Source organism: Lithobates pipiens, unplaced genomic scaffold, assembly GCF_037356315.1.
Source record: "Lithobates pipiens isolate NorthernLeopardFrog02 unplaced genomic scaffold, aLitPip1_a1.2 Scaffold_19, whole genome shotgun sequence".
NCBI lineage: Eukaryota > Metazoa > Chordata > Amphibia > Anura > Ranidae > Lithobates > Lithobates pipiens.
In genome coordinates, this window is record NW_027507764.1 from 132,631,217 (window position 1) to 132,656,934 (window position 25,718).

General features: G+C 42.0%; 1 protein-coding gene across 5 annotated transcripts in view; it reads right to left on the bottom strand.

Moving 5' to 3' along the window:
• Positions 1–2,004: 2,004 nt before the first annotated feature.
• The window catches only part of HYCC1 (hyccin PI4KA lipid kinase complex subunit 1), a 166,581-nt gene continuing 142,867 nt past the window's right edge, over positions 2,005–25,718 (bottom strand). For 2 of the 5 annotated variants that reach the window (XM_077491277.1, XM_077491279.1), the window contains 4 exons: positions 23,576–23,663; positions 19,165–19,324; positions 10,310–10,582; positions 2,838–2,975 (listed from right to left, as the gene is read on the bottom strand). In XM_077491277.1, coding sequence (XP_077347403.1) covers positions 10,335–10,582; positions 19,165–19,324; positions 23,576–23,663 — 496 coding nt within the window. In that variant the 3' untranslated portion in view covers positions 2,838–2,975; positions 10,310–10,334. Of the gene's footprint in view, positions 2,976–10,309; positions 10,583–19,164; positions 19,325–23,575; positions 23,664–25,718 lie in introns of all 5 variants that reach the window. The other 3 variants (XM_077491275.1, XM_077491276.1, XM_077491278.1) reach the window with 2 other exon arrangements.

Below are 25,718 nucleotides of genomic sequence, written 5' to 3' on the forward strand. Positions count from 1 at the left end.
GACAGGATGTCCATTTTCATTCCATTGCCCCATAGAGGGGAGTGGGACTGGGTCGGTGTCATCAGGGGAGCGGAGGTGCCCATGTAAAAGGTGCCCAAGAGAACAAAAAATAAAAATAGCTTTTGGGTTGGCACCAGAACAGTAAGAAAGGGGAATACTTCTAATGACACCATTTCTGATGACCTGGGGGGACCCCAATGGATTGCCCTAATTTGCAATGATTTCCTCCCACTTCCTGTTTTGGCTATGGGACAGGAAGTGAAGGTAAAGCTCACAAATGGGACACAGATGGCAATAAAAACCTCACAGGGGTTATACCACTCCCTTACCCTATCCAAAATAAAAAATAAAAAAGTTTTGCCTACAGATCTACTTTAAACCTGTGGCCAGAGCAGAGCTTATGCCATTTGCTTAATTATAATACCAAGATTATTAAATGCTTTGCTCAGTTTTTTTTTTCAGTTCAGTGTCAAACAGTGATGGAGGGGCCCCTCTGAACCATGCTAAATGTTTTTTACAAAAAATGTAACCAATAGGTGGCAGAGCTTGATGACATCAGTACGTAGAGCAGGAAGGACGCTTACTTGTATGCAAAAACCATGCTTGCATTGTTCATTAAGGAGGTAACGCTATTTTATTAAAGAGGCAATTGTTCCAGTGCACAGGATTTGTGCACTGGTTTGCATGAGTATATCTCCTCTTGTGTTAAAAAAAAAAAAAAAAAAGTGTATGGCGTTTTTAATACTGTACCATGCCAGTTCTTATTTCTTTTGAGCACCATTAACTGGAAGTACTGGTAATGGCTTTCTGGAGAATATAGAGATCCATGGTGGTGATTAAGCTCCTAAACACGTTTGGAGAGTTATTTGAGCCTTATTAAAGAGCAAGGTACTTTTCTATTGTATACTGAGGTAAGCAGATACTGTAATTGGTGGTGTATTAAACTGGGTGTACACGGCAATCTTTCTTGAATTATCATTAGAAAGGACAGTTTTTCTTTGACACTAAGCACTTTTGGAGTAGACTGATATACTTGTTTTCTGGACTTTTGAACACACTTATATATGCAATACATAGTACAGCTTTTTTAGGTTTATCTATCACGATTTTGACCACGTTAATGCAGGTCATTGACTTGCACATTGTTATTCATGCATTTTAACTTTCAATGATAAAATTATATATATATATATATATATATATATATATATATATATATATATATATATATATATATAAAGATTGTTGTGAATTGTATGGCATCACATGTTAAGAAGTGTGCGTTTCAATTTTATTCCATTTTTGATTGCGTTGCACTTTTTTCTTTTTATAATAATCTTTATGTGGATGGACAATATCTTGGTTCTTTTTTTTTTTTTTTATACAATCCTCAAGCTGTTACTCCAAGAGGCAGAGTCAGGGTTCTTTATGCACTTGGAAGCTACCTCAAAACTTGACATCACATCAGATTGGGATACTCCTATACCCAGATCCAGTGCTCCACCACCTCATCTCCCCTTTGGGTTTTTAATGTCTATGGATATTTTCATTATCTCTTACCTTAACTGTACTTGACTGAGGCTTGGCAAAACAGCTACATCATAGCTTTTAGGCAGTTCCCATAATGACAATAGCCATAAAAAGGCGAACATTTTTAACATTACCATTTCAGGATCTTCAAAAGGATTAGTATAGTTTCCTAAATGTTAGAAAATAAAAACCAACATTTTACAGACATTTTCAGGTGGAAAATTACAGTAATTCACAAAGCTATTCCACCAACACGCTATTTTTCCAGACAAAAACTAGAAAACACTTGTGCATGGTACACCGCATTGCCATCTGCTGGTGAGAGACATCCATTGTGCAGGCCACTCCAGGACAACTGCATTCACGCTGACTGAAATGACCATCAACCCACAGGAGCATAGTAGAGATTGTTATAAAAAACAAAAAAACAACAAAAAAAAAAGGTGCTCAACAGCAAACCAGTGATGTCACACATTACCCTTGTGCCTAACCAGCTGCATTTATTTTTTACATAGCTTAAGGTTGACATAAAAAAAAAAAAACATATGTTCTCTAAACAGGAAACAATACTTTATACTAGAAGGGCAAATAAAACCATAAATACATCTAAGTAGCACAAAAAGTTTGGGGGGTGTTCAAGGATACACCCTTAACATATCCAAAAAAAATGCTAAAAAAGTTATGGCTGGTTATTTATCCAATTTATATAAATTGCTTAACGCTTCAATTAAGGTATCACGTAAAAACTTTGGTAAACTACAAGTCAGTCACTTCTACAAGCTGCTCCATTGTGTTTTGATTCAAATTTGGGGGTAATAGGGAACAGTTTGTTTGGCTTTCCTATTTTATGGCGCTTCCGCTGTGGGTCTAGTCAGTAGACAGAGTAATGCAGATACTCGGGGATCTCTGGTGGCTTTTGCCAGGCAGGACAAGCTCAGTCCTTTCAGAAATATATACCAGTTTCTCTTCTTGTAGGCTGCATGCACTAAATCTATTTGTTTGGACATTAGTGCTTGTGCCAGCAGTGTTGACACCTGTGACATTGTGTATAGGAGCTGCTCCACTCATCTGTTCGAAGGATTTACTGAACATAGCTGTTGCAGTCCGTGCAAGACTATAGCTGCCAGGTTTAGGGAGCGACTGGCTAGTTGTCAAAGTCAGCCTTTTTAGAGAAACTAGCTCTAAATTCTCACTCATAGCTCTCTGGTTTTGCTTCCTGTTGAGATGCTCACGGCAAGGATCCCCTGTGGATTCCCTTTCTTTACCCCCGGCCCTGGATCCAAGAGATCTCCTCTGGGCTTTACCCAAAGGCGGCCTACTGAAGCTACCGCTGCTGCTGTGAGACATGGCCGATTGGCTTGAGCTTGAGGCTGCCCTGGAACAGAAACCTTCGTCCACCTCGGCTATTTCAGACAACTCATCTGGTAGGGTCAACTCTGCAGAGTCTGAAGGAACAGATGTATAAAAAAAACAAAAAAAACAAAAACAAATTAACGCCATAGTTTGAGGAACAGCAAAGTGTACTGCTGTAGCATTATTTAAGGCATACTCATTTGAAGCAGTGTCAGACATACTTACCCATTTATTAAAAAAGAAAAGAAAAATCAAACATTCAAATGTACTAGTGATTTTGCAGCAAACAATATGAAGTGAAGGAAGAGGATTTAAGGATAGAGGGTAGCACAAATTTTGAAAGGCTTCTTTTAAGCCCAACCTGCTATACCATTTAAGCAGACATTCCTTCAGAAATAAAAGTTTCGCCAGTCCAATACCCCAAAGAAATTTCTTAAAGAAAAAAAAAAAAATTGGAGTTACTTACTGGTAACGTCTGTTCTAGGAGTCTTTCAGGACAGCAACCTATGAGAGACCTCAGCTCCTCCCTTCTTAGGAAACACTGCCCAGCCTAGATTTAAAAGGCATGCTTCCCCGCCAGCTCCTCAGTTCTTCAAGAGCAACACAGGCCAGCTGGGGAGACACAAGAACACATCATACACCTTAAATTACTTTTTTGATGGTTCCTGAGTCAGGAACCCAAAAGGAAAAAACCAACAAGGGTGGGTACACGGTGTTGTCCTGAAAGACTCCCTGAAAAGACGTTACCAGTAAGTAACTCCAATTTTCCCATATCGTCTTTCAGGACAGCAACCTATGAGAGGATAAGCGAGCACTTACCCTTAGGGTGGGACTACGGCTTACAGGACTCTGTGTCCAAAGAGCCTGATCCCTTTGCTGACAAGATCAGCCTCTAGTGTCAGGTAAAAGGTAGTAGAGCTGAATCATGTTGCTGCTGCACAGATCTGGCGTGGAGTAGCATTAGCTTCTCCGAGATCTCCCTACATATAGGCTTGTCCGATTGTTAGCTAATACCATCTTGCCCAGGTACTTCTAGAGATTTTAACCCTTAGTTTTTTGGTAGGAAACCCCTTATTGACACATGAACTAAAGTTCAAAGGAAGATCCCACGAGGGCCTACAGTGAGTAAAGTTTGATCCTACTTGGAAACTGCAGACCCAACACTGGTCCAGCTGCCAAAATGCCTCCAGGTCCCAGGTAAGTGGAGCATAAAATATAATCTTAAGGGATCCCTCTTAGTAGCCAGGCCACCCGGTTCCCAGAGCCTTCAGGACAGAGAACCGTGGTCCTTTAAGCCAGTGTGATACAAAAGAGAAAGACCGAAGTGTTCTATGCTCACCAGTAAGCCTGTGGGTGGGCGAGATGGCATAGCACCTGGGGAAAATGCCAGCTCTAAATGACGGCATCTACCCAGGAGCGCCAACCCTTTACTGGTTTAGGCCCAAAGAGGAGGTTTAATGGGAGGAAACCAGAGTTTCCGGGGGAAACTAGAGATCCCAGGGTTAACCGCCCTATAGACTGTTCCTATGGAAGTGCCTGCAACTGCAAGTGGACTCCAATGAGTTTAGTCATAACTTCCGTTTGATAACTTCCATCACCAGATGAGATCTGGTGCCCCTTATTTTCACAGGAAGGGCTCTGTTCCTGTCTGTTATGCTATTCAGGAATCGCCTCCGGCCCAGGACAAAGCAGGTCCCCTGTGGGAGGGATATCGCACAGTCTTGGACATGCTGTCCGTTACCCATCACTTGGGGGGTTGCCTGTCTTCTTACTGACCATGCATTAATGCGTCAGACAATATTCTGAGATGCGCGACACCCCTTTCAGAAAAGTTCATTCTCTTGAGCATGGAGTCCCACAATACCCCTCCGTCTCCCAGGACAAGGCCAGTAAGTCTGGATCTGTGGAAAATAACTGTCTGGAAAAAGCAGAGTGTACTGAACCAAAGCCTTCCGAGAAGCTGGACCCTAGACTTCCCCAGCTTCCAACAGACCTAATGAACAGGAACACACCTTTTCCACTGCTCTATCCCTGGTCGTGGAGCAGGAGTGTTTTTTTTTTTTTTTAACCTCCTGCAACCACCTCCTCCAGAGAAATTTTGTAATGAGGGGGTCTACTGGATTCACCATCCAGGTCTTCTCCCACTAGAAACTTGTGCATCTTACTAGGGTCTGGTCACCTGAAGGCCTTTAATCCTCTGATGACATACAGGGGCCACCCCCTGATATTGGAAACCAGAGATCCCCTGTTTAGTTTCCTACATCAGGTGCATACAGGTGATGTGGCCATCAGGCACCATCCGGCCATCAACCCTGTAACAACAAAACACTAGTGAAACATGCAGGGTGCTAGCTTCGATGGGATTCAAACTCATGACCTCAGAATTTAAGGCACAGTTTAGGTGCCACACCTTCAATGCAAGCTTTTTTTCCTTACTGTTTGAGTCAGCCAGGAGAACCTGAAGATCCCTGCCTGAAAATTTTAGGCAAGCTGGTTTGCTGGTCCTACACAGGCAAAAAGTTTTCACTGCAGTGTCTATAGTGCAGACTCTGTGTGAGCAGACCCTTCTGGTCATGAGTGGAATCTCCCCAGCCAATGCATCAGGCACATCAAATGCCAGCCTGAGTTTGGGGCATTTAGGATACCCCACACAAACACAGGGAGAACCCACAACTAGATGCAAGCATTAGAATGTTAGGGGGATCTAAACTAACCACCCCAGTGTTGCCAAGCAGAAGTGTCAGCCACCCAGGATTTTGCCCCTGGCTGGACACGCCCGAGTCACCAGGAGATCACTCAGGGAACTGACTCTTAGCCCCATCAAATCAGTGACCCAGACCTGAAATGTTAACCGCTGAGTTATTTCATAAAGAGACTCGTCAAAAGGTCAGTAGGAGCTGACATGAGGACAAGATCCTAGGTCTACAGGCAGACTCCTATGGCTGCACTGATTGTGAGCCATGATTTGCCTTTCAACGGCCCGCCTCATGTTTTCCCACACAGTACGATTTCAGCCATACCCACTCCATACACTTCGTGCAAGAGGGAGGGAAAAAAAAAAAAAAAGATTCCCCTTCACCCAGTCCCTACTGGTTATAAGGGGGAAAACACTCAAAGGATGTGCATGGAAAGTACAAAAACACTTCAGGCTTACCTGTGAGGTGCTGGGGTCTGCTTCCGCTGCCTGTGCAGGTGTCGCAGAAGAGTTCATCCCACCCCTTTGGTGGTCCGCAGCCACTGCTGGGTCTTCCCCTTTGAAAACCAGACCAGCAGGGATGCCAAACCGAAGTGCTCACCTCTAGGCCACAGAGCTGCCACATGTCCAGCAGAAGGTGCAGGTGCTGTGCAGTACCTAGTATACGAACGGCTTTTGAACTCAGGTCCCAGAAAACAATCAGAGCCCATAGCCTCCAACTACCATCCATGCTTCCTGCTTGCACCGTGTGGAGAGACTGTAACCGGCATCTCCGGCGCCCACTTAGGACATCTCTTGCCCCCCCGGAAGTGACCCCGCTGGATGCTTCCTGTGGGCCAGCTTGGAGCGAAATAGCTCCACCACCTAGCACGCTGCAGCTTCATTCTTTCCCCTAGACATACCAGCCATGCTGTCGGAAGGGAAAATACGCCGCCATGTCATCTATGCAATCGCGCTAATGGGGCTGACTTGTATGCAACAAAAAATGAAAACCTCCAGTCCCCCTTTCTCCCCAGAGGGGGTGACCGGAAGAAAAGGGTATGGTACCCTACTACCGCTGGTGAGGTACAGACTGGGGCTGTGGGATTTACCACCTGCCCCCTGTTTCTGTTAGGCAGTCCAAAACCCTGGGACCTTTCCCCCTCCAACAGCCAGACCGAAGGGACTACCCCTAGGAGAGCAAATAGAACCAACAGCCCCCGGGTCCCGTGTCTCATCCCCTCCGACCACCAAGAGGGAACCCCACCTGTGGAGCTACAGGTGATATACAGGTAAGGGATGCAACCCCCTGGTCCTCCTTACCTTAAGATGGCTTATGTCAGCAATGCCAGAAGCCACCAGGATGGCCCCTGCCTCTGACATGCTCCGCCATATAAGGATGGTCTTGCCCCTGGGCCCTCCAACCACCTGTGCGTTCTTTCCGGGTCCCCATCAGCCAAAGCCCGGCCCGCCTTCAGCATCCATGGCTGGAACCGGAAACCGCGTCACACGCCACCTGGCCCCGCTGTGAACTCCATCGTGGCTCGCACCAGAGTGGAAGGGGGGGGGACAGCTCCTCCTCCTAAGTCTCCACTGAGAACCTGAAGGCATAGCACCACTAGTCCCCAGAGACCTCTGTCTCCTTTCTGGACATACAGGCTTCAGCTTCCCTGGCTGTCTTTAGCCACGGCTCCTCACAGTGTCTCCTTTCTGGAGGAAATACCAAAATTGAGGCGCTGGCGGGGAAGCATGCCTTTTAAATCTAGGCTGGGCGGTGTTTCCTATGAAGGGAGGAGCCGAGGTCTCTCATAGGTTGCTGTCCTGAAAGACGATATGGGGGGGGAAAAAAAAATCCCCAAAAATAAACTGTTGACACAAGATTTACCTTGGCTCTGGCTCTAGTAGGCATTGATAACACTGATGCCTCATCACTGCCTCCTTAGAAATCATTGGAAGCAGGGGCTAAGGTCAGCATTTCTCTCTCAACCGTTTATTTTTGAGGTTTTTTTTATCTTTATATTTTTTTTACTAATTCTGTTTGGAGGAAAGGGGCTGGCAGTAAAATAGACCTTCTATTTTTATGGAACTTGCGTGTATGCAGGTTATGAGCATGCCTAATCAAACTTCTATCACAACCTTACCTCCTACTGTTGCTATGAAAGCAAACAAGCACGGAGGCACACAGGGCTAAAATTATTTTTACACATCACTGGCCAAAGATGCAAAAATAGCCAAAATACAATCCAGCATCTACTTTTGCAATCCTCCTCTATCACATCATTAGGTTTATTACAAAAAAGTGTGATTTTGGTGCAAATGCATAAAAACTGTAGATTCAAAGAGAAGGCATGCATATGTTTATTGTGAGAAAAGTCAAGTGGTTAACCATGCATAAGAACAGATTTTAAGATCACTCAAATTTATGAATGCCTGCTTATACCACAAACACAAGAAAAGAAAGGCACACCAATTCACTACAGATTTCACACCTCTAAAATTTAAGGGCAGACAAATGGAAAGGTCACATGATGCACACTGATTTCAATATCTGTTTAGAGTATACAGACTTACTACATACAGTATATGGTCTATACATAGAAATGAATAAGGTATCTTCTGTTATTGTATGTTAGTGTTCCATGCTTCCAGCATATAGTTAAGGAATCAGTTCAAGCATGAATGATCGGTTTAAAAAACTAAACTCAGAAAATACCTGACCGATTAGGACATTCCCTAGTGAAACCAAAAAGACTTACCTACCGAGCACCTCTGGTAAAAACTGATCAGTGTGAAAATTTTATTCCTGTGCATATGCTAGAAGACTTCCACTGATGCTCGCGGGACAGGCAATCATTCAAAAATGAACCTTCCCATAAGGAAAAAACACAAGCTTTTTTCTTTTTTTTAAAGTGGACGTAAACCGGAAAAAAAAAAAAATCTTCTCCCTGCAAGTTAATATCATAATGTTCTAGTATGCATCGCATACTAGCACATTATGAAATACTTACCTGAAAACAAAGCCCTCTATTGGTGCGCTATCACTGCCGACAGGGCTTCAATCTTCACCTGGTCTTCCTTCAGAGTTTACAAACTATGACCATCTGATTGACCAAGCCGCGATGTTGTCACTCCTGCGCACGGGACTCATGGCCACAGCACGGCTCTCTCAACGGATGGCATGTTGTCCATTGAGAGCTCAGTGTGCATGCACCAATGACATCACCGGCACTGCTTGGGTAAATATCTCCTAAATTGTACACGATTAGGAGATATTTCCTGTGCCTACAGGTAAGCCTCTTTGCAGGCTTACCTGTAGGTATAAATACAAAAAAAACCTTTACTACCACTTTAAAGCTGAATGCAAAGTAATGCCCCAAACTTCTTGCATATTAGCCACCCCCTCTAGTGCCAAGTATTACCATTAGCGCTCCTGGGCCAGTTGGTGCCTCAGCCCCAAAAAGATCCAACAGAATCAACTTTTCTGAAGAGGTTGCTGGGCAAGCCCCCTTCCATGCTCAAAGCATTGGATTGTGGAAGGCCAAGAAGAGCATTCACATATGCCTCATACTCAAAAGGTACCAGGATGGGGCTGAAGAGCAAATAGGGATGGCAGGCAGGAGCATTAAGTGTAATTCACATCTCGTCTTCAAAAGGAGCCTGGAGCTCTGCTTTAGACAAAATTAGAAGTCAGTACCTACAAATACTGTAGCTGCTGACTTTTCATATTAGGACACTTACCTGTCCATGAATCCAGCTGCGTCCTCACCCGAGCTTCAGGTGCTGCCGCTGCCATCCTGGCTAAGGGAAACTGGCAGTGAAGCATTGCGGCTTCACAACCAGTTACCTACTGTGCATGCTGCGTTTTTGACTGGCCCAGCTGTGGGGGGAAGGAGGAGGGCCGAACATCCGTGGTGAATTCAGCTAAAAGTGGGAGTGGGTACCTGTCAAAATCAGGGGGGAAAGGTGCCAAATACATGGGGGAGGCAGAGAAGCAGAGCTTCCCCTTTTGGGTCGAGTTCCTCATTAAGACACAGCAGGAAGCTATAAGGAATCTCACCAAACTAAGGGAATTCCCCTGTTATACAATGGTCACTACATGGGCTTCCATTGAAAGATTTTTCTTTAGCTCCTGTTCTGGAAAGAAATCTAAAACGTTTGACTGCCCATTGGCAACAATGGTCACCAGGATAAACAGAGGGTGAATCTGCCCAGCAGGGAGACAAAGTAATGCACACCTGACAGGGATTCCAAACCCTCGTCCCTGTATCCAAAATGTAATATTTTGGGTACACACTTCAAGAGTATAGGTTTACTTTAAATGGCAGATAATTTCTCCTGGCTTTTTCTTTTCTGTACCATTCAGATTGAAAAGTATTTTCTACTTTATGGATTGGGTTATGTTGGCTGTAACAAGATTTTAAGACATATGAAAGGACAACTTCATGAGTAAATATAGATTTAGTGTTTAGATTTAGTAATGCTTATGTTCAAAGTGCAGTAAATCCATGGCACCCAATGAGATTTCAGTATTCTGCAGACACAGGAAAAAAGATTTATCTGGTAAATCAAGAGAAACCCCACTAAACACTACCTTGCCCAAAAACGTCCTAATTGCCTGAAAAGAAAGTTAAAGCAATTCAGGTGGAATTGTTTACGGTACCAAACAGATACGCATGCTTGACTGCAGCCATTAAAACATTTTTTTTTTTAGTATGCGCACCCATGCACTGTGACCCTTTCACTTGCAGGTACCTTGTGCCCATCATCTATCAAGTGATTAACACTGCACTCTGGCATGTGAAGACATCCCGTCCTCCATCAATCTCCTTACAGATTTTTGCCTTCTGATTTCAGGCTTGCCCTCAGTTCTAGACTCTGAACAGTTTTCATGCAGAGCATCATTATCTGCTAGTGGTTTGATTCTCTCCCCATTGCCGGCTCTGTCTCCTGGCACATTGGTGACACTAATCTCGGGTATGACAAGGTTGCCCATGTCTGATGAGTCATTATTAGTGTCAGTTTGTTCTAGATGGAAGAAAAAAAAAAAAGAAAATAGGAAGGTAATGGCTGAAATGACAATGGAGGGAATTGAAGACAAAACAAGTAATGTAAATGATCATCAACACAAATGTTACATGAATAATGAACAAATGTAAAACCAGTTAGACATTAGTTATGGTTAAAGCTTGAAAAATATAAAATTAAGGATCATTATAGGGAAATAATAAATAAAAAAAACAAAAAAAAAAAAAACAGTGAGTTGTCTGAATACATTTAGTCCAAGTGGTTAGCATTATAAATCTGTGACCCCTAAATTGTAGGCTGAATGAGGCCCTTTGTCCTCATCTGACCACTGGGGCATTCTTTTTTCCACTGACATAATAGGGAAATATTCTTCCCAATGACAACGATGAGACAATTCCTTTGGCTGGCGCCAACAATGGGGCACCATTTCTCCCACTAGCACCAACAATAGAGCAAAATCTCTCCCACAGACACCAAGGGGCACAATTCTTATTTGCATCAAAAATGGCGTACAATTTTTCCCACAGGCTCCAACAATTGGGCACTATCCTTCTCACTGACGGGACACAATTCTACCCACTGGCATCAACAATGGGGCATTATTCCTCCTCCCACTAACAGGTTCTAAGTATTCTCACTAATCCTCCAAGTCTGAAGCTTTGTCTACCATGGACATTAGGACAATTTCTACTCCCAATGGCCTCAGTCTACCCCCCCTATTGTCTAAAGGACAGGGAACTGGGCCTTTGTTAGGAAAATCTAGGGGGTCCCTGGTTCTAAATGAGCATACTACTTACCTTCAACACAAAAATATATGAACTGTTAACACACATGACTAAAATGACATTTATAGCATTATTAATTTGAGTTCCTACAGTAATAACAGAAGTAATCTTCATTTGGCATTTAGAAATGTTGTCAATTCTGCTAAATTATTTCAGACGGTGTTGGTCACACAACCATCGGCTACAATTTAGTCCACACAGCCCAGCAGTATCACTCACCATTTTTCTTATTAAATTTTGAGCTACAGAAGCAGTTTTATAAAATTAAGAATCTGATCTATCTAAATGATTAACTTCTAAAGCCACAGCTGCTCTCCTACATCTACTATCTATTTAAAATGCAGGCAAATTCCCAGTTTAAATGTGGAGTTACATAATGCATGTTTAGCACCGACATGATTGATAAAATAAGATGAGAGAAGACGTGGATAGCGGGAAGATTAGTCTATGATTATAAAATGGATAAACATTTGTATCCAAAGCCAAAATACTAGATAGTAAACCAGATTTATTTATTTTTTTACAAAATAAAATGAAAAGTAGTGAATAGAGAAATATTTCCAGTGGGTCTATTTTTTTCAATTTGTATTATTCTATTTATTCTTTTTTATTAATTCAAAAGAGTGCCAAGTTAAAGGGTAACTTGTACATAATTTTTATTTATATTATGTTCAGGGCTTGGGTGCTGGTAGGGGAAAGGGGTCAAGCTGTAATGGCATGACTTCGTCCCAACAGTAACTTCACCCCAGCACCCAACAAGCACATACTTTCTCTCCCGTGGTCTCAATACCCCACCTACTAAAGATTTGAAAAGCAAACCAAGGATTGAATAAATTAGGCTTCTAAATTTCTTTAGCACGTTTGAAGAATTTTAAACAGAAATCAGAGTGCATATTATATTTTTCATAATTCTCACAATCTTAGCCTTTCATATTTTAAAGTGGTATTAAACCCAGAAGCAAACTATTTACATTGCAGTTTGCCATTTCTTAAATGCGATGGCTGGATTTGTTTTCTTTTTTAGGCTCTCTTTCCTCCATTTTCCCCTGTTGAGCAAGCCAGCAAGTGTGTGTTTTTTTTTTGTTTTAAAGAACAAGCTCTTTTGCAAAATGTATCAGTTACAGGAATAAGAAAAGCCATTTAACACTCATAGGGAAGCTTACAATGGTCAGTTTCAGACCTCCATTTGCCTTCATTCAGAGTGGAGGCACTAATACAGGAGGAGGTGTGTTACTGACCAGATCATCAGGTGAAAACAGAAAAAAAAAAAAAAGCCTAAAACAAAAAAGAAATCTGATGCAGCCATCACATCCAATACTTGGTAAGCTGCAATATATGACATTTTTGGTTTTGGGTTTAATATTACTTTAAGGGCTCATACACCGTGAACATTTTAAAGTGGCCGTTAGGAGCGTATGGTGTGTGGTATGTGGTGTGTTTTATCCACTAAATGCCCTTGCATGTTAGCCTATGTGTCCATGCACACATGGGTGTTTAAAAGAGTTTGTAAACAGAGGCAGAAGAAAAACTCAGTTGCCAGTGTGCCCAGGAATAGCAGCATTTTGGCAGAAAAAAAGTTTCACACGTGTAAACGTGCCTTAATGATAGGCACATTTAGCGATTGAATGTTAATTTCAATGGGCAGAATAAATCATTATTCTGACCAATGAAATTAAATGAAGTGCTTGATGCACCTAAACGTGTTACATCTGTCATTTTGTTCTGCCAAAAAGCTGCTGCCAGGAGGAAAGGCATCTAGGAGAGTTGGCAAAACACCCAGTGGGCATGACACCTAAATGTATATTGATTAGCCCCAATGGCTATCACTCTATACACAACATTTGAGAGCAGATATCAGCCACAAACATTGTTTTCAAATGACCAAGACTGGGAAAGGGGAGTAGTAATGCAAAGGAAGCATAGCCTGAATATGTGATGAGCAAGTCTTCCGTTTAACAAATAAGCTATTATCTAGACGTTTCCACACTGAATGCAAAATTACTTGGCACTTGCTTTATAATTTGATCATTCAATGGCCATGGCGTGTATAGTTGCGATTTTGATTAGATGTGATCAGACTTCTGAGTTATAAGTGGAATAGCAATCTGATTGAGCCGACAATGCTTAGTTCTGCATTAGGTGTTGAATGCTTACAAAATGATTCTCCATTTGCAATTTCACCAGAAACCTGGCAAGTTACTTTTCTTTATATGACTCAATTGTTTTCTTATTCAAAATAAAGAGGCACATGTGCCTCTACAGCCTTGGCCAAAAGTTTTGAGAATGACAAATATTCGTTTTCAAAAAGTCTGCTGCCTCAGTATTAAAGTCAATGCATATACGCCAGAATGTTATGAAGGGTGATCAGATAAATTGCAATTCTTTGCAAAGTCCCTCTTTGCCATGAAAATTAATTTAATCCCATAAAAAAACATTTACGCTGCATTTGTGAAGGAGGCTTTCAGACATCCAAGAAAGTCCAGCAAGCACCAGGACCGTCTCCTACAGTTGATTCAGCTGTGGGATCAGGGCACCACCAGTGCAGAGCTTGCTCAGGAATGGCAGCAGGCAGGTGTGAGTGCACACACAGTGAGGCGAAGAATTTTGAAAGATAGCCTGGTGTCAAGAAGGCAGCAAAGATGCTATTTCTCTCCAGGAAAAACATCAGAGACAGACTGATATTCTGCAAAAGGTACAGGGATTGGAATGCTGAGGACTGGGGTAAGGGCATTTTCTCTGATGAATCCCCTTTACGATTGTATGGGGAATCCAGAAAAAAAAACCTTGTCCTGAGAAAAGGTGAGCACTACCATCAGTCCTGTGTCATGCCAACAGCAAAACATACATGTGTGGGGTTGCTTCTCAGTCAAGGAAGTGTGCTCACTCAAAAGTTTGCCTATGAACACATCCATGAATAAAGAAAGGTACAAAAACATCCTCCGAGAGCAACTTCTCCCAAACATCCAAGAACAGTTTATGATGAAGAATGCCTCTTCCAGCATGATGGAGAACCTTGCCATAAGGAGAAAGCTTTGGGTTCATGGCCAGGAAACCCTCCAGACCTTAATTCCATTGAGGACTTGTCAATCCTCGAGAGGCGGGTGAACAAAGAACTACCCACAAATTCTGACAAACACCAAGCATTGATTATGCAAGAATGGGCTGCCATTAGTCAGGATGTGGCCCAGAAGTTGATTGACAGTATGCCAGGGCGCATTGCAGAGGTCTTGAAAAAGAAGAATCAACACTACAAATATAGACTCTTTGCATAAACTTAATGTAATTGTCAATAAAAGAATTTGACACTTATGAAATGCTTGTAATTACACTTCAGTATACCATAGTAACATCTGACAGAAAGCTCTAACAAAAAAAAAAAAAAAAAAAAAAAAAAAAAAAAACCACTGAAGCAGCAGACTTTGTGAAAATTAATGTGTGTCATGCTCAAAACTTTTGGCCACAGCTATACTGCATGGCAAGAACAAATCTTACTAAAAATGATGATTCGTTTGGAAAGAAAATTTATGGTGTGACCACCACAATGAGGATGCTTTGCAATTGCTTTACTCCAGGGCACAAACCCATGACAAATGTCCCAATACACAAAGTAGGTTTGGTCCCACTACACCTGATGTCAATAAAAATATGGTCAGACCAGCTACAGATCTATGGGGTTTACACGAGTTAAGGGAATTACTTTTGCTTTATCCTTAGTCAACATATTGGCTATATTAACACAAGATGTTTGGATGCTCCACCAGAGGATTAATATAAAACTCTTGCTCATTATGCAGCCATCTGATCCTGGGAGATAAATGGTGCTCTATGAAATCACAAAACAATCACATGCACTTAACACAAATGTGAGAAATGATTGGAGCCGTCTGATGAAACAAATCTCTTCAATTGCAAAATTGTCTGCTCTGAATTATGCATGGAAACTGGATTGTTTTATCAGCGTACACAGTGTAATGCAAAATGGGCAGGAAAAATGTAGCAGATTGTAAAATATGTATAATGAATGCCTCATATTCACCAGCAAACTGCAATCTGAAATACTGACAAAACATTCAGCTTTAACAAGTATTTTTCAGTATTTCAAGCAATCAAGGTTTAAAGTGTGGTTATATTTACAAAAATTCAAATCTATGCATCAAACCTTGGTATATACCCGACAACCACTTCAGAGAGTAACTCTACTTCCATAAACACATAGTAAAACACACACTACTGCGCACCCTACTAAATGGCACCCTAAAGTGCCATATACACGGGCCAAATATCGGCTGACATTCAGCCTGTGTGTACATCTGTAGAAGGGGCATGACTGAAAAGGCTTGCCGATTGGCATCCGATCAATGGTCAAGATCGCCGACCGGTATGTTCTGGTGGGTTTTGTTAATGCAACCCAGGGGGCTGAGAGAAAAAATAAAATAAAGAGTTCAGGAGGAGCCGCTGTACTAACAATAGATTGTAAGCTCCAACGAGCAGGGCCCTCCGATTCCTCCTGTATTTCATTTTATTGTAACTGTATCCTTTTCCCTAATGTTGTAAATCACTGGGCAAACTGTTGGCATTGTATAAATCCTGTATAATAGTAGTTCAGTGATCTCTCCCGCTCATCTCTGTGTGCTGATCGGATGCTGATCGGCAGACCTTTTTCTGTCAAGCTCCTTCGACAGAAGCTGGCCGAATGGCTGTCGAACAAGCTGCCGTAAACACGGGCCAAATGCCGGCCGATGCTGCCCGATGTTCGGCCTGCGTGTACAGCATTTTAGTATATCGGCTCGTCCTGAGCGCTTCAGTTTTTTTTTTTTGATTCAGCCCAGAAAAAGAAAAAAAAAAAAATAGTAGTGTGTACTAGGGTTTAGGGCACCTTGTCAGCGTATCTCAACGCACATTTGTTCCACAGAAAGCATTACTGTGTTGTAGTGCTGTAAAAAACGGTGCACGTCCAGTTTTGTGTGTGTTGTAGTGCACCTGGGGCTAATGCAAGCTGGGGGGAGTTGGGTACTGAGAAAAGGTCAGATAGTAATGTCTATAATCAAAAAAAAAAAAAAAAAAAAAAAAGCCTTTGTGCTCATCCACTAATATATACAACAGTACTAAATAAAAACAATCTCCTTTAAGTACATATCTATATAATCAAGCCCCTAGCACTATCTTGAGAAGATGTGAAGTTAATTTATGACCATTCATGTAACCCTGTGTTATCCAAGTTCTGAGTCTGTACAATCAGAGGTGTAAACTCACCACATAAACACAGGGTTACATGAATGGTCATACGTTTCTTTCACATTATCTAGGCTGAGAGATTGGGGGATGTTTGTATAAACAAATAAGTGTGCCATCTTAGGAGTTATCTGTCAGCTGTAATACTGCTGTAGACTCTCGGACAGGTGGCAAACCTATTGGCCATTCATGGGCTAAACACAATGTTAGGAAGCACAAGAGTGCAATAGCAGACCACTAGTGTGCAGAGCAGTCTATGGCACTGGATTGTTGAAGTATACGTAAACCCTCCTATTACATGTTAATGTAACTTCAAAAGTCATGTTCAATGTTTTTAAATCTACAGCTTCCTTTCAAATAATACCCTGTGATTCTGCTATGAACTACCTTATTCTAACACTTCCTGTAATATCGGAACAGGTGGCCATAAATTGATTGATATTTGGCTGGTTGAATTCTGGTCAGTGTGTGGGCCCCCCGCTTGACAGAGGTTGATTGATTGATCGATGTCTGTCAGAGTGACATGTTGGAAAATGTTCATCAGAGTCTAAAGCCACTGATCAGTTTATTCTGAAAGCTGTGGGTGCTGCAGTCAGAATTCAATGTCCCAGTGCCCTCCTTGTTTGTATGGATGAAGGAATCAGTTTTGTTCAGCAAGCAAAAAGCTACCCATGTGTGGCCAGCTTAAAGCAGTGAAGGAGTGATAATTATCAGCCTATGAATTCCTTGACTTATCATAACAGGGTGTGAATTAAGGGGTATTGTCACCCCCCTTTATGGCACACTGATATCTCATTGGACATCCTGGTGGGCCCTGAGGGTCCTTTGGAACCTTGATCATGTTTGGGAGACATTGTATAAAAAGGTCCTACAAAAGCTCCAGATGAAGCCATGATTATGGTCAAACATGTAGAAGCAACCAACTTTCACACTGTGAACGCATGATTATTCATGTTCTGGTTTTAAACTTAAATTTTTAACTATGCATGTTTAAAATAAAATCATAAAATTTGTACTATCAATTTGATTTGATTTTTTGCACCTCAAAACTCCATTTTGTTTCTTGGTATTTCTCTGAGTGCTAGATTGGGGTAATTGCCAATTATCTGTTTAGATGAACTTGATGCAGAAACCAGTGTACAGAGGAGCCTTGGCAAGGCACTGTGGTTTTCACATATATTTGCAAATGTGTGCAACTAAAACCTCCGATTGAACACAAAATGTGGAATGGGACTAATTTGTTTTTGTTGCAGGCTAGCTGGTAAATTTGGTGAAAATTTTTGTAACATGCAAAGCCCCTTCCATATGAACTTTACTGTAAAAGGCTAGTTATAAATTGGCCATTTACAGGCCTTCCCTGGATTACAAACAGGTTCTTTAGGTTTGTTTTTAAGTTGAATTTGTATGCAAGTTGGAACGGGTACAATTTTAAGTGCAACTCCAGCCAACAAGATAACTTAAGTTTTTGGATATCATATGAAAGGGTTAACACCCCTGTAACATTTGTTTTGGGGACTGTGTCCCTGTTCAGAAAATTTCACCTCACTTTGTCCATGCGACAATTGTATTTGGAAAATTTTGGGCTGTTGTGTAACCAAGGATTGGTGATAAACCTTCAGTGGAGACGCCTTTTTCCAATAACACAAGGGAATTTCCTTTCCTAAGGGTAGATTTCCTCTCAATTCCTGTGGTCTCCTCCTTCCATTTATAAAAATGAGTTTTATGTAAGTGGGATGTATATACACAGTAACTCGGGGACTGCCTGTATCTGTATAGGCATATTCTGCCACTGTCACCACCAGGAGCCTTTCCTTGAGAAACAACACGCACCCGCCACTGTAGCGAGGGCATGTACACAGAAATTGGCTTTAAAGAGGCTGGAGAAAATCAATATGGCAATTCTGAAACAACGTGCAATTGTTTAAGATATGGTTTTACTTTAAGTTGGAGGGGCATGATACATCCACAGGTAGAAGTTGAAGCCTTGTTTTTAGTGGCAAAGAGAAAATTAATTTGAAGATGATCAAATATAGTTTCCGATCATAAGGAGACTGCACACATTGTTGGCATATATTTTGGCCTTGACAGTTTTGATTTGAGGAGAAGCACACTCCATGAGTTTGGGTGGAGGTTGAGCGAGTGATATGTGTAAGTATATCTGCTCTTCATGCTCATTTCACTGTGCCATTGTTCTCTGTTAAGGTCTTCAAAGGCACATCTTTTGACCCTATTCTGAGATTTGAACAGCTTCCAAAATGGTCTAAACAAGCATTATGGCCGCAGAAGACTACAGGACCCCCCCCCCCCCAATATATATATATATATATATATATATATATATATATATATATATATTTTTTTTTTAATTTCTTTAGATTAGAAAATGCAAAAAAACAACAAACAAAAAAAACAACAACAACATTACAAAGGTTTTAAAAGTGGTGACTGATGCATTGCTTCATATAACCCAAATAAAGTAACTTTACTTGAAACAACCACCATTCACTAGTAATAAGTGGTATTGGGTAAAGCATTAGAGCAAAAAAAATAAAAAATAATTCTCACCATTTCGCTTCCACCTGTGGCCTCTTATAGACATACTGGTGACAGCATTTCTAGATATCCTAGATGAGGTTGGAGCAATTTCAACCTGTATGCTTTTAGTACCTCCCTTAGTTCCCTTAATAGCAGCTTGGGGTAATGAAGCCTTTATTGCATTTGCAACCTGAGAAAATATAAAATAAAATGATGAACAGCACAGGGTCAAGATGTGTATATACTGTATTGACAATTAGACCTGCTGGAGAAATGGTGTATTTGGGGTAAACCGTAGACACTTAGAATAGTTCAAATTTAGGCGATACCTTTCAGGATAACCTAGATTCTTCCTTCTTCCCAATTTGCGTCATTAGGCATTTGGGTACACATACTTATGCTCTTTGATAGGTCATGCATAATGAAATAAAACGTATTCGATTTCTAAAACCTTGGAGTCTATTGAGTTACACAGGAAATCTTAAACCTTTGTGTAATACTGCAGTCAACAAGAGGACTGGATTTGCCAGGCCAGCCCAGGGTATAAATGCACCAGGACCATATACACAAACACATTGAGGGAACCTGTGCACTTCAGTGGACTCAATAGTAGAAAAATTCTGTTTTCTTTGTGTCTTTCATAGAGAGATACCGGAATTCAGACACTGTTGGAACGCCCGAAAGCAGTCCAACTGAGAGGTGGGAAACCCATCAACAATTGCCAACAGGCCCAAGGAGAGTACTGGGGACTGCGTGCAGCCACCTGAGGGACAAAAACTTAAAAATTTGATACAAGTAATGGTGGAGCCCCCTACCAACAGGGGAATCTGCCTACACAAATCAAAGGGAGGACACAGAGTCTGAGCCTCAAGATCCGGAAGAAAGATTACCACCAGTGGAAAAGACTCCACAAGGAAGAGGTACTGAACCTGAACTACTGTGATAGTGATAAACAGAAAATCCACCAAAAAAAACTCAATTCCCATGAAGGAAAGAGAAGACCCACAACCTGATGCGGTCAAGATAAAATGGGATGAGCCCCTAGACAGAACAGGTCCCAAAAAGGAAACTAGGATCAGCAGGTCCAGTGAGCTGATTTGCTTGGAAAGGCCCAAGGCCTTTGCAGCCCTGATCCTCTAAGTTCAAAGGAATGAAAACTGGCTAAAACTTTCTAAATAGGTTGCCTTGTCTGATAACCAATATCACTAGATGAGGGTTCCCACAGGGTTCATGTGAAGAGAACATGCAAGGGTAGGCAAGAAAGAATCATACTGCCCAGATAGTACAATTGATGATGAAGCCAATGCACCCTCCTAGAACACAAAAAGGTGCCAACTCAGAAGGATCCTGCTGAAGAACTGCCCTGCCTAACCTTGACCTCAATAAAAGTCTAAGAAAGCTCCTAATACCCCAGATCCAGTGAAGCATCAGTTGCCATGGAAAGAACAAGTACCTTACCTGTACCACTAAAAGTATCCGCCTGATTAAAGGGGAGAACCAGGGAAGGCATTCAAAGAACTATTGTTAAGCAGCTATGGATCTAGCAAGGAGGAAGGATGTATCCCCAGGTATACAGTTCCCACAAAGTCATCAAAATATACTCAGTCCCAGACAGAGAATTCCTGCAGCAGAAAAAAATTAGTGTGTTCAGCCTGTTAATACAGGAAGGGACAGGGACCTTCAGAGATGATTGCCGCCTGCATTGCAGGGTCTGATGTGCACCTAGATGCTTGAACCTCTTTTCGCAGTCCAGAGGCTACTAGTTGAGAAGAACCAGTTCTTCCAAGTTATTGTCTGTAGTGAAAACAGTGTAAAAAAGGTTAAGACACTTGGCATTATCTAGAGCAGAGACAAGACAACCTCCCACTCCTTGGTAGTGGAGGCCCGGCAGCACCTAGATGGTGTCTACCAGAGTCTGAACCAGGCAGGATCTCCCAACATGGAAAGAACCACTTGCCTTGAAGTGCCAGACAACAGCCCTGGGGATATTGGCTCTCCAATGGACAAAGCCCATTGGATATGGGGAAAATAAACTAGCCCAGCCCCCTAAAGAGACTTAAAGGATAAGTTTACCTTTACAAAAAAAAAAAAAAGTAGTAGTAATAATAATAATAATAATAATAAATGTACGTTTTTGCAGGTAATGCATTTATTATTTTTGTTAGGGGCCTGTAAAGCACTGCACCAATGATGAGCAGATCGTGGGTGTAATGCCAAAGTCATGCAGACTGTATCTGTCTGCTCGTACCTCAGATATGGGCAGGCAGTTACAGGGACAGAAAGCTCTGAGAATTACAAACCAACAGCCACAAAGGCTGTCGAACCTTGTAGTTTTCCCATTCAAAGAAACACAGTGAATGGATTACACGAGTGAGTGGAGCCCCAAACGGCCACGTTTTTTTCAGATTGTTACAGATAGCAGGAGGAGAGGATCCCCTGAAAGCTGTCAAAATGGGAGAACGGGGATCTGGTGCATATTTTGGGGTATATTCAGGATGTAACATGCAACATGTCACAAAAAGGTGAACTTCTCTTTTAACAACTTCCTGACCATCGCACGCCGATGTACGTCGGCAGAATGGCACGGACAGGCAAATGGGTGTACAGGTACATCCCTTTAAATTTGCCTGTGTGCTATCAAGTACGCTCCGCTGGTGGTACATGCGCTGGCGTGACCTCTGAGTACCGAGATACCCGCGATCGTTTCACGGGGAGGAAGAATGGGGGGAAAAGCTAATGTAAACAAGCATCTCCCCGTTCTGCCTAGTGACAGTGTCACTGATCTCTGCTCCCTGTCATCGGGAGCAGAGATCAGCAACGTGTCACATGTAGCCACGCCCCCCCCCACAGTTAGAAATACTCCCCAGGGACCACTTACACTGCCCCTAGTGGTTAACCCCTTCACTGCCAGTGTCATTTACATAGGAATCAGTGCATTTGTATAGCACCGATTGCTGTATAACTGACAATGGTCCCAAAAATGTGTCAAAAATGTCCGATGCGTCTGCCATAATGTCGCAGTCATGTTAAAAATCGCTGATCCCCGCCATTACTAGTAAAAAAAAATTTTTTAGAAAAATGCCATAAAACTATCCCCTATTTTGTAAACGCTATAACTTTTGCGCAAACCAATCAATAAATGCTTATTGTGATTTTTAATTTTTTTTTAACCAAAAATATGAAGAATACGTATCATCCTAAACTAAGGAAAAAAATGTTTATACATTTTTGGGGGATATTATAGGAAAATGTAAAAAATACGTTTTTTTTTCAAAATTGCCGCTCTTTTTGTTTATAAAAAACACCCAGGGGTGATCAAATACCACCAAAAGAAAGCTCTATTTGTGGGGGGGGGGGGGGGGGGGAAAACCTTCAATTTTGTTTGGGAGCCACGTCGCCCCACCGCGCAATTGTCAGATAGAGCGACGCAGTGCCAAATCCCAAAATGTGCTCTGGTCTTTGGCCAGCAAAATGATCTGGGCTTAAGTGGTTAAAGTGATATTATATGCAGCCGTTTAGAGAGCCACACACACAGGCAGCACAAGAGGGACACAGAGCCACTGTCAAACACCACTGCGGAGGAGGCAAGGTTGAGCTTTTGCGGTGTTCCTCTCATGCTGCCTGTGCGTGCATCGCTATGAAGCACCTGAGTGTCCGTTGTGCCTCTGTGCCACCCAGATGCTCACCTGCCCTCTGTCTATCCATTATAATGCATGTGCTTCTACCATGAAAAATGCTGTGAACATTTTTGAGTTAGGACTGCAAATACTGGGGTGCCATGCAGTGCCCTTGCAGCTTATGCACGTATTTGCAAATGTATGCAAACCAAACCCGTTTTTAACGCATACTGTTAAGACAGGATAATTTGGTTGGTTGCAGGCTGGTCGGTAAATTGAGCTGGGAATTTTCTTTGGCTTTTGTTTGACATTACAGCTTTTGTGTAAGGCTTCAGACATTTGTGCCACATGCTCCATCCGGAAAAAACCTCATGCCATAATGGAGAGATATCTTTGAGGGATTTAGATCATTCTGCCACAGTTAGAAAAATAAGTTTACAGCCATAATACAGCGAAGGGCAAGGCTGACCAGAAGGAAAAGCATTTAGTGGCCCAGCTATAGCAGTGAGAACACTGACTGAGGAGAAAATGCATAAGAAAAAAAATGCTAGCAAAAAAATTAGATTAAAGTTGTCCCAGCAAAACTGAAGAACAGATGTCCATCCTACTAGCAAAAAAGGCTATTCTGGTAAAAGAAGTGTTTTATACCCTGGTCTGGCCTACATTTTTTTTTGTCAGTGTACAGTCCTCCTGTAGGTAGCCGTATAATCCAAAGGTTTAACACATCCTGCACCCCTCATGGGACAAGAAAGAAAAACATTATCCTGCCTGTATAGAGTTCCACCCAGATTAAAAGGAAAAACATAATAGCCCCTTATGCTTACCAGAAGAGCCTCTGGGAACAGTTCCAGCTGTGCCCTGTACAGAACATCATCCAGTGCCCTACGTGCAGAATCCCATTCTCCGTTATAGCTGCAAGAAAGAATTAAATCGTAAGAACTCCAAAAAAGTTAAGTCACCTGTACAAATAGGAGTAAAATAGCTTACACTTTGGATAAATTAAATCAACCTGTTTGCATTTCAGTGGTTGAGGGCAAGCTGAATGACCCACTGCCTTATATCCCTTGAACTTGACTTGAGATCTCTACACTTGCATTTCCAGTTTTACTCAGCAGTTCCAGCCATTACATTTAGCTGCCTGATGGGAGTCTCTAGGGAGATGGGGAGGACAAATGCGAACTGAAAGACCGCACCACTGTGAAGCTCATTAGACATAAAAAGCAAATAAAATAGGATTTTTGAATTTATCCTAAAATCCTCTTCCAAGAATCTGGAGGGGCACGGAAAGTCTACGATTTATACTGCCACATAAAAATAAAAGTGGGCACTAGAAAGAGAAAAACCTTACCCTGAAACTCATTAGGCCACAATGTACACCTGTTTAAACTTATACAGTGAGTGAGAAGCCTTGCAAATCTGGGAAACAGTTGCTTGATGCTGAAAAGCACAAGAAACAGATTGAGACACTCGCATAGTCCCAACCACATCCAATCAAAGAGAAATAGGAATTTTTCCTTCAGTCCCTCTAAGGAAGAAACTACTTTACAAGTCATCCTGGGCCTCAACACAACTTTATCTCCATGCTATATCAGAAAGGGCTTCTTGTGGATAAAGACAGGCAAGTTAAGTTCCTCACCTCACAGAGATGATGACAATATAAAAAAATACCGTCTTGTGGGTGAGAGTAGATCGAGGAATATCTCTACTGGGTTCAAAATAGTGGTTACTAGAGCATAGAAAACCAAATTCAGATCTTCCAAAGCCACTTAGGAACAAACAAGGGTAACTATATGGGAGACACCATGTACAAAGATCCTAATCAAGGAGTGAGAGGCTAACAGTCCCTGTAACATTATACAGAGAGGGCAGAAGCCTTGGCCTTGATAGTGCTGTGAGCCAAACGTTGGTCAAAGCTAGCTGCGGAAATGAGAGGATTTATCTCACACAAACATTTAGGGTGAAAGAAGCTAGAAATACCAGTGAGATATGCCTTCCACGTTCAAACGATAGTCTTTGTAGAAGTAACATTCCCAGCTTTTAACATCCTAGGAATCCGATTCAGAGAGGACCGTCTTTCAAAACCTGGTCTTTAAAACGATGCAGTTAAAACCAGAAACAGTGAAGAGGGAAAGAAAATTAGTTGATGCTGTGAAGCAGACAAGGGATATGTTTCATAAGCATAAAGATGCATTGATTCCAGAGTCACCAGAGCATCCACTGCTTCAGTTATAGGATTCCTGTACCTGAAAACAAAACCGGTCTAGTTTCCTGTTGAACCTGGAGGTCCACAAACCGAGTACACACCTGTGACAGGGGTCCTGAAACACCATTGGGTGTAGGGACCACTCCCTTGAGTCTAGGCTCTGTCAGCGGAGAAAGTATGTCTGCCAATGTCCAGGAATTAAATAATACACATGGTTGAATCAAGAAAATCTGTCCAGGACAGTATCCAATCTACATCTCTGCAGTCAAACTTCTTATTCCTTCTCGATAGTTGATGTTACATGGTAACATAGATACATAGTAAGGTTGAATAAAGACACAAGTCCATCCAGTTCAACCTGAGTGAGTATGGGTGCGCGTTTACAATTGTCCCTATCCCTGCACATTGTGTCTCATTAAGATGCTTATTATATATTATTTAAGGTACCCATAAAGTGCCATCAATTTACACAGTACTCCTCACATATCACACACTCATTGGTCCCTACCCTCAAAGTGCCCACAATCCAAGGTCCTCAGCTCATATTCAAATACTAGGGCCAATTTTGGACAGAAGCCAATTAACCTACCAGCATGTCTTTGGCGTGTGGGAGCAAAAAGGATGTATGCCACCACTCTGGTATTGCCCACCTGAATCAGGATTGAATGAATCTCTAGCAGGATTGTCCAATGCTGCAGAGACAACAAAACTTCTCAAAGTTCCGGGATGCTGACCAAGTCTCCAGCACTCCTCCCCAGAAGTTG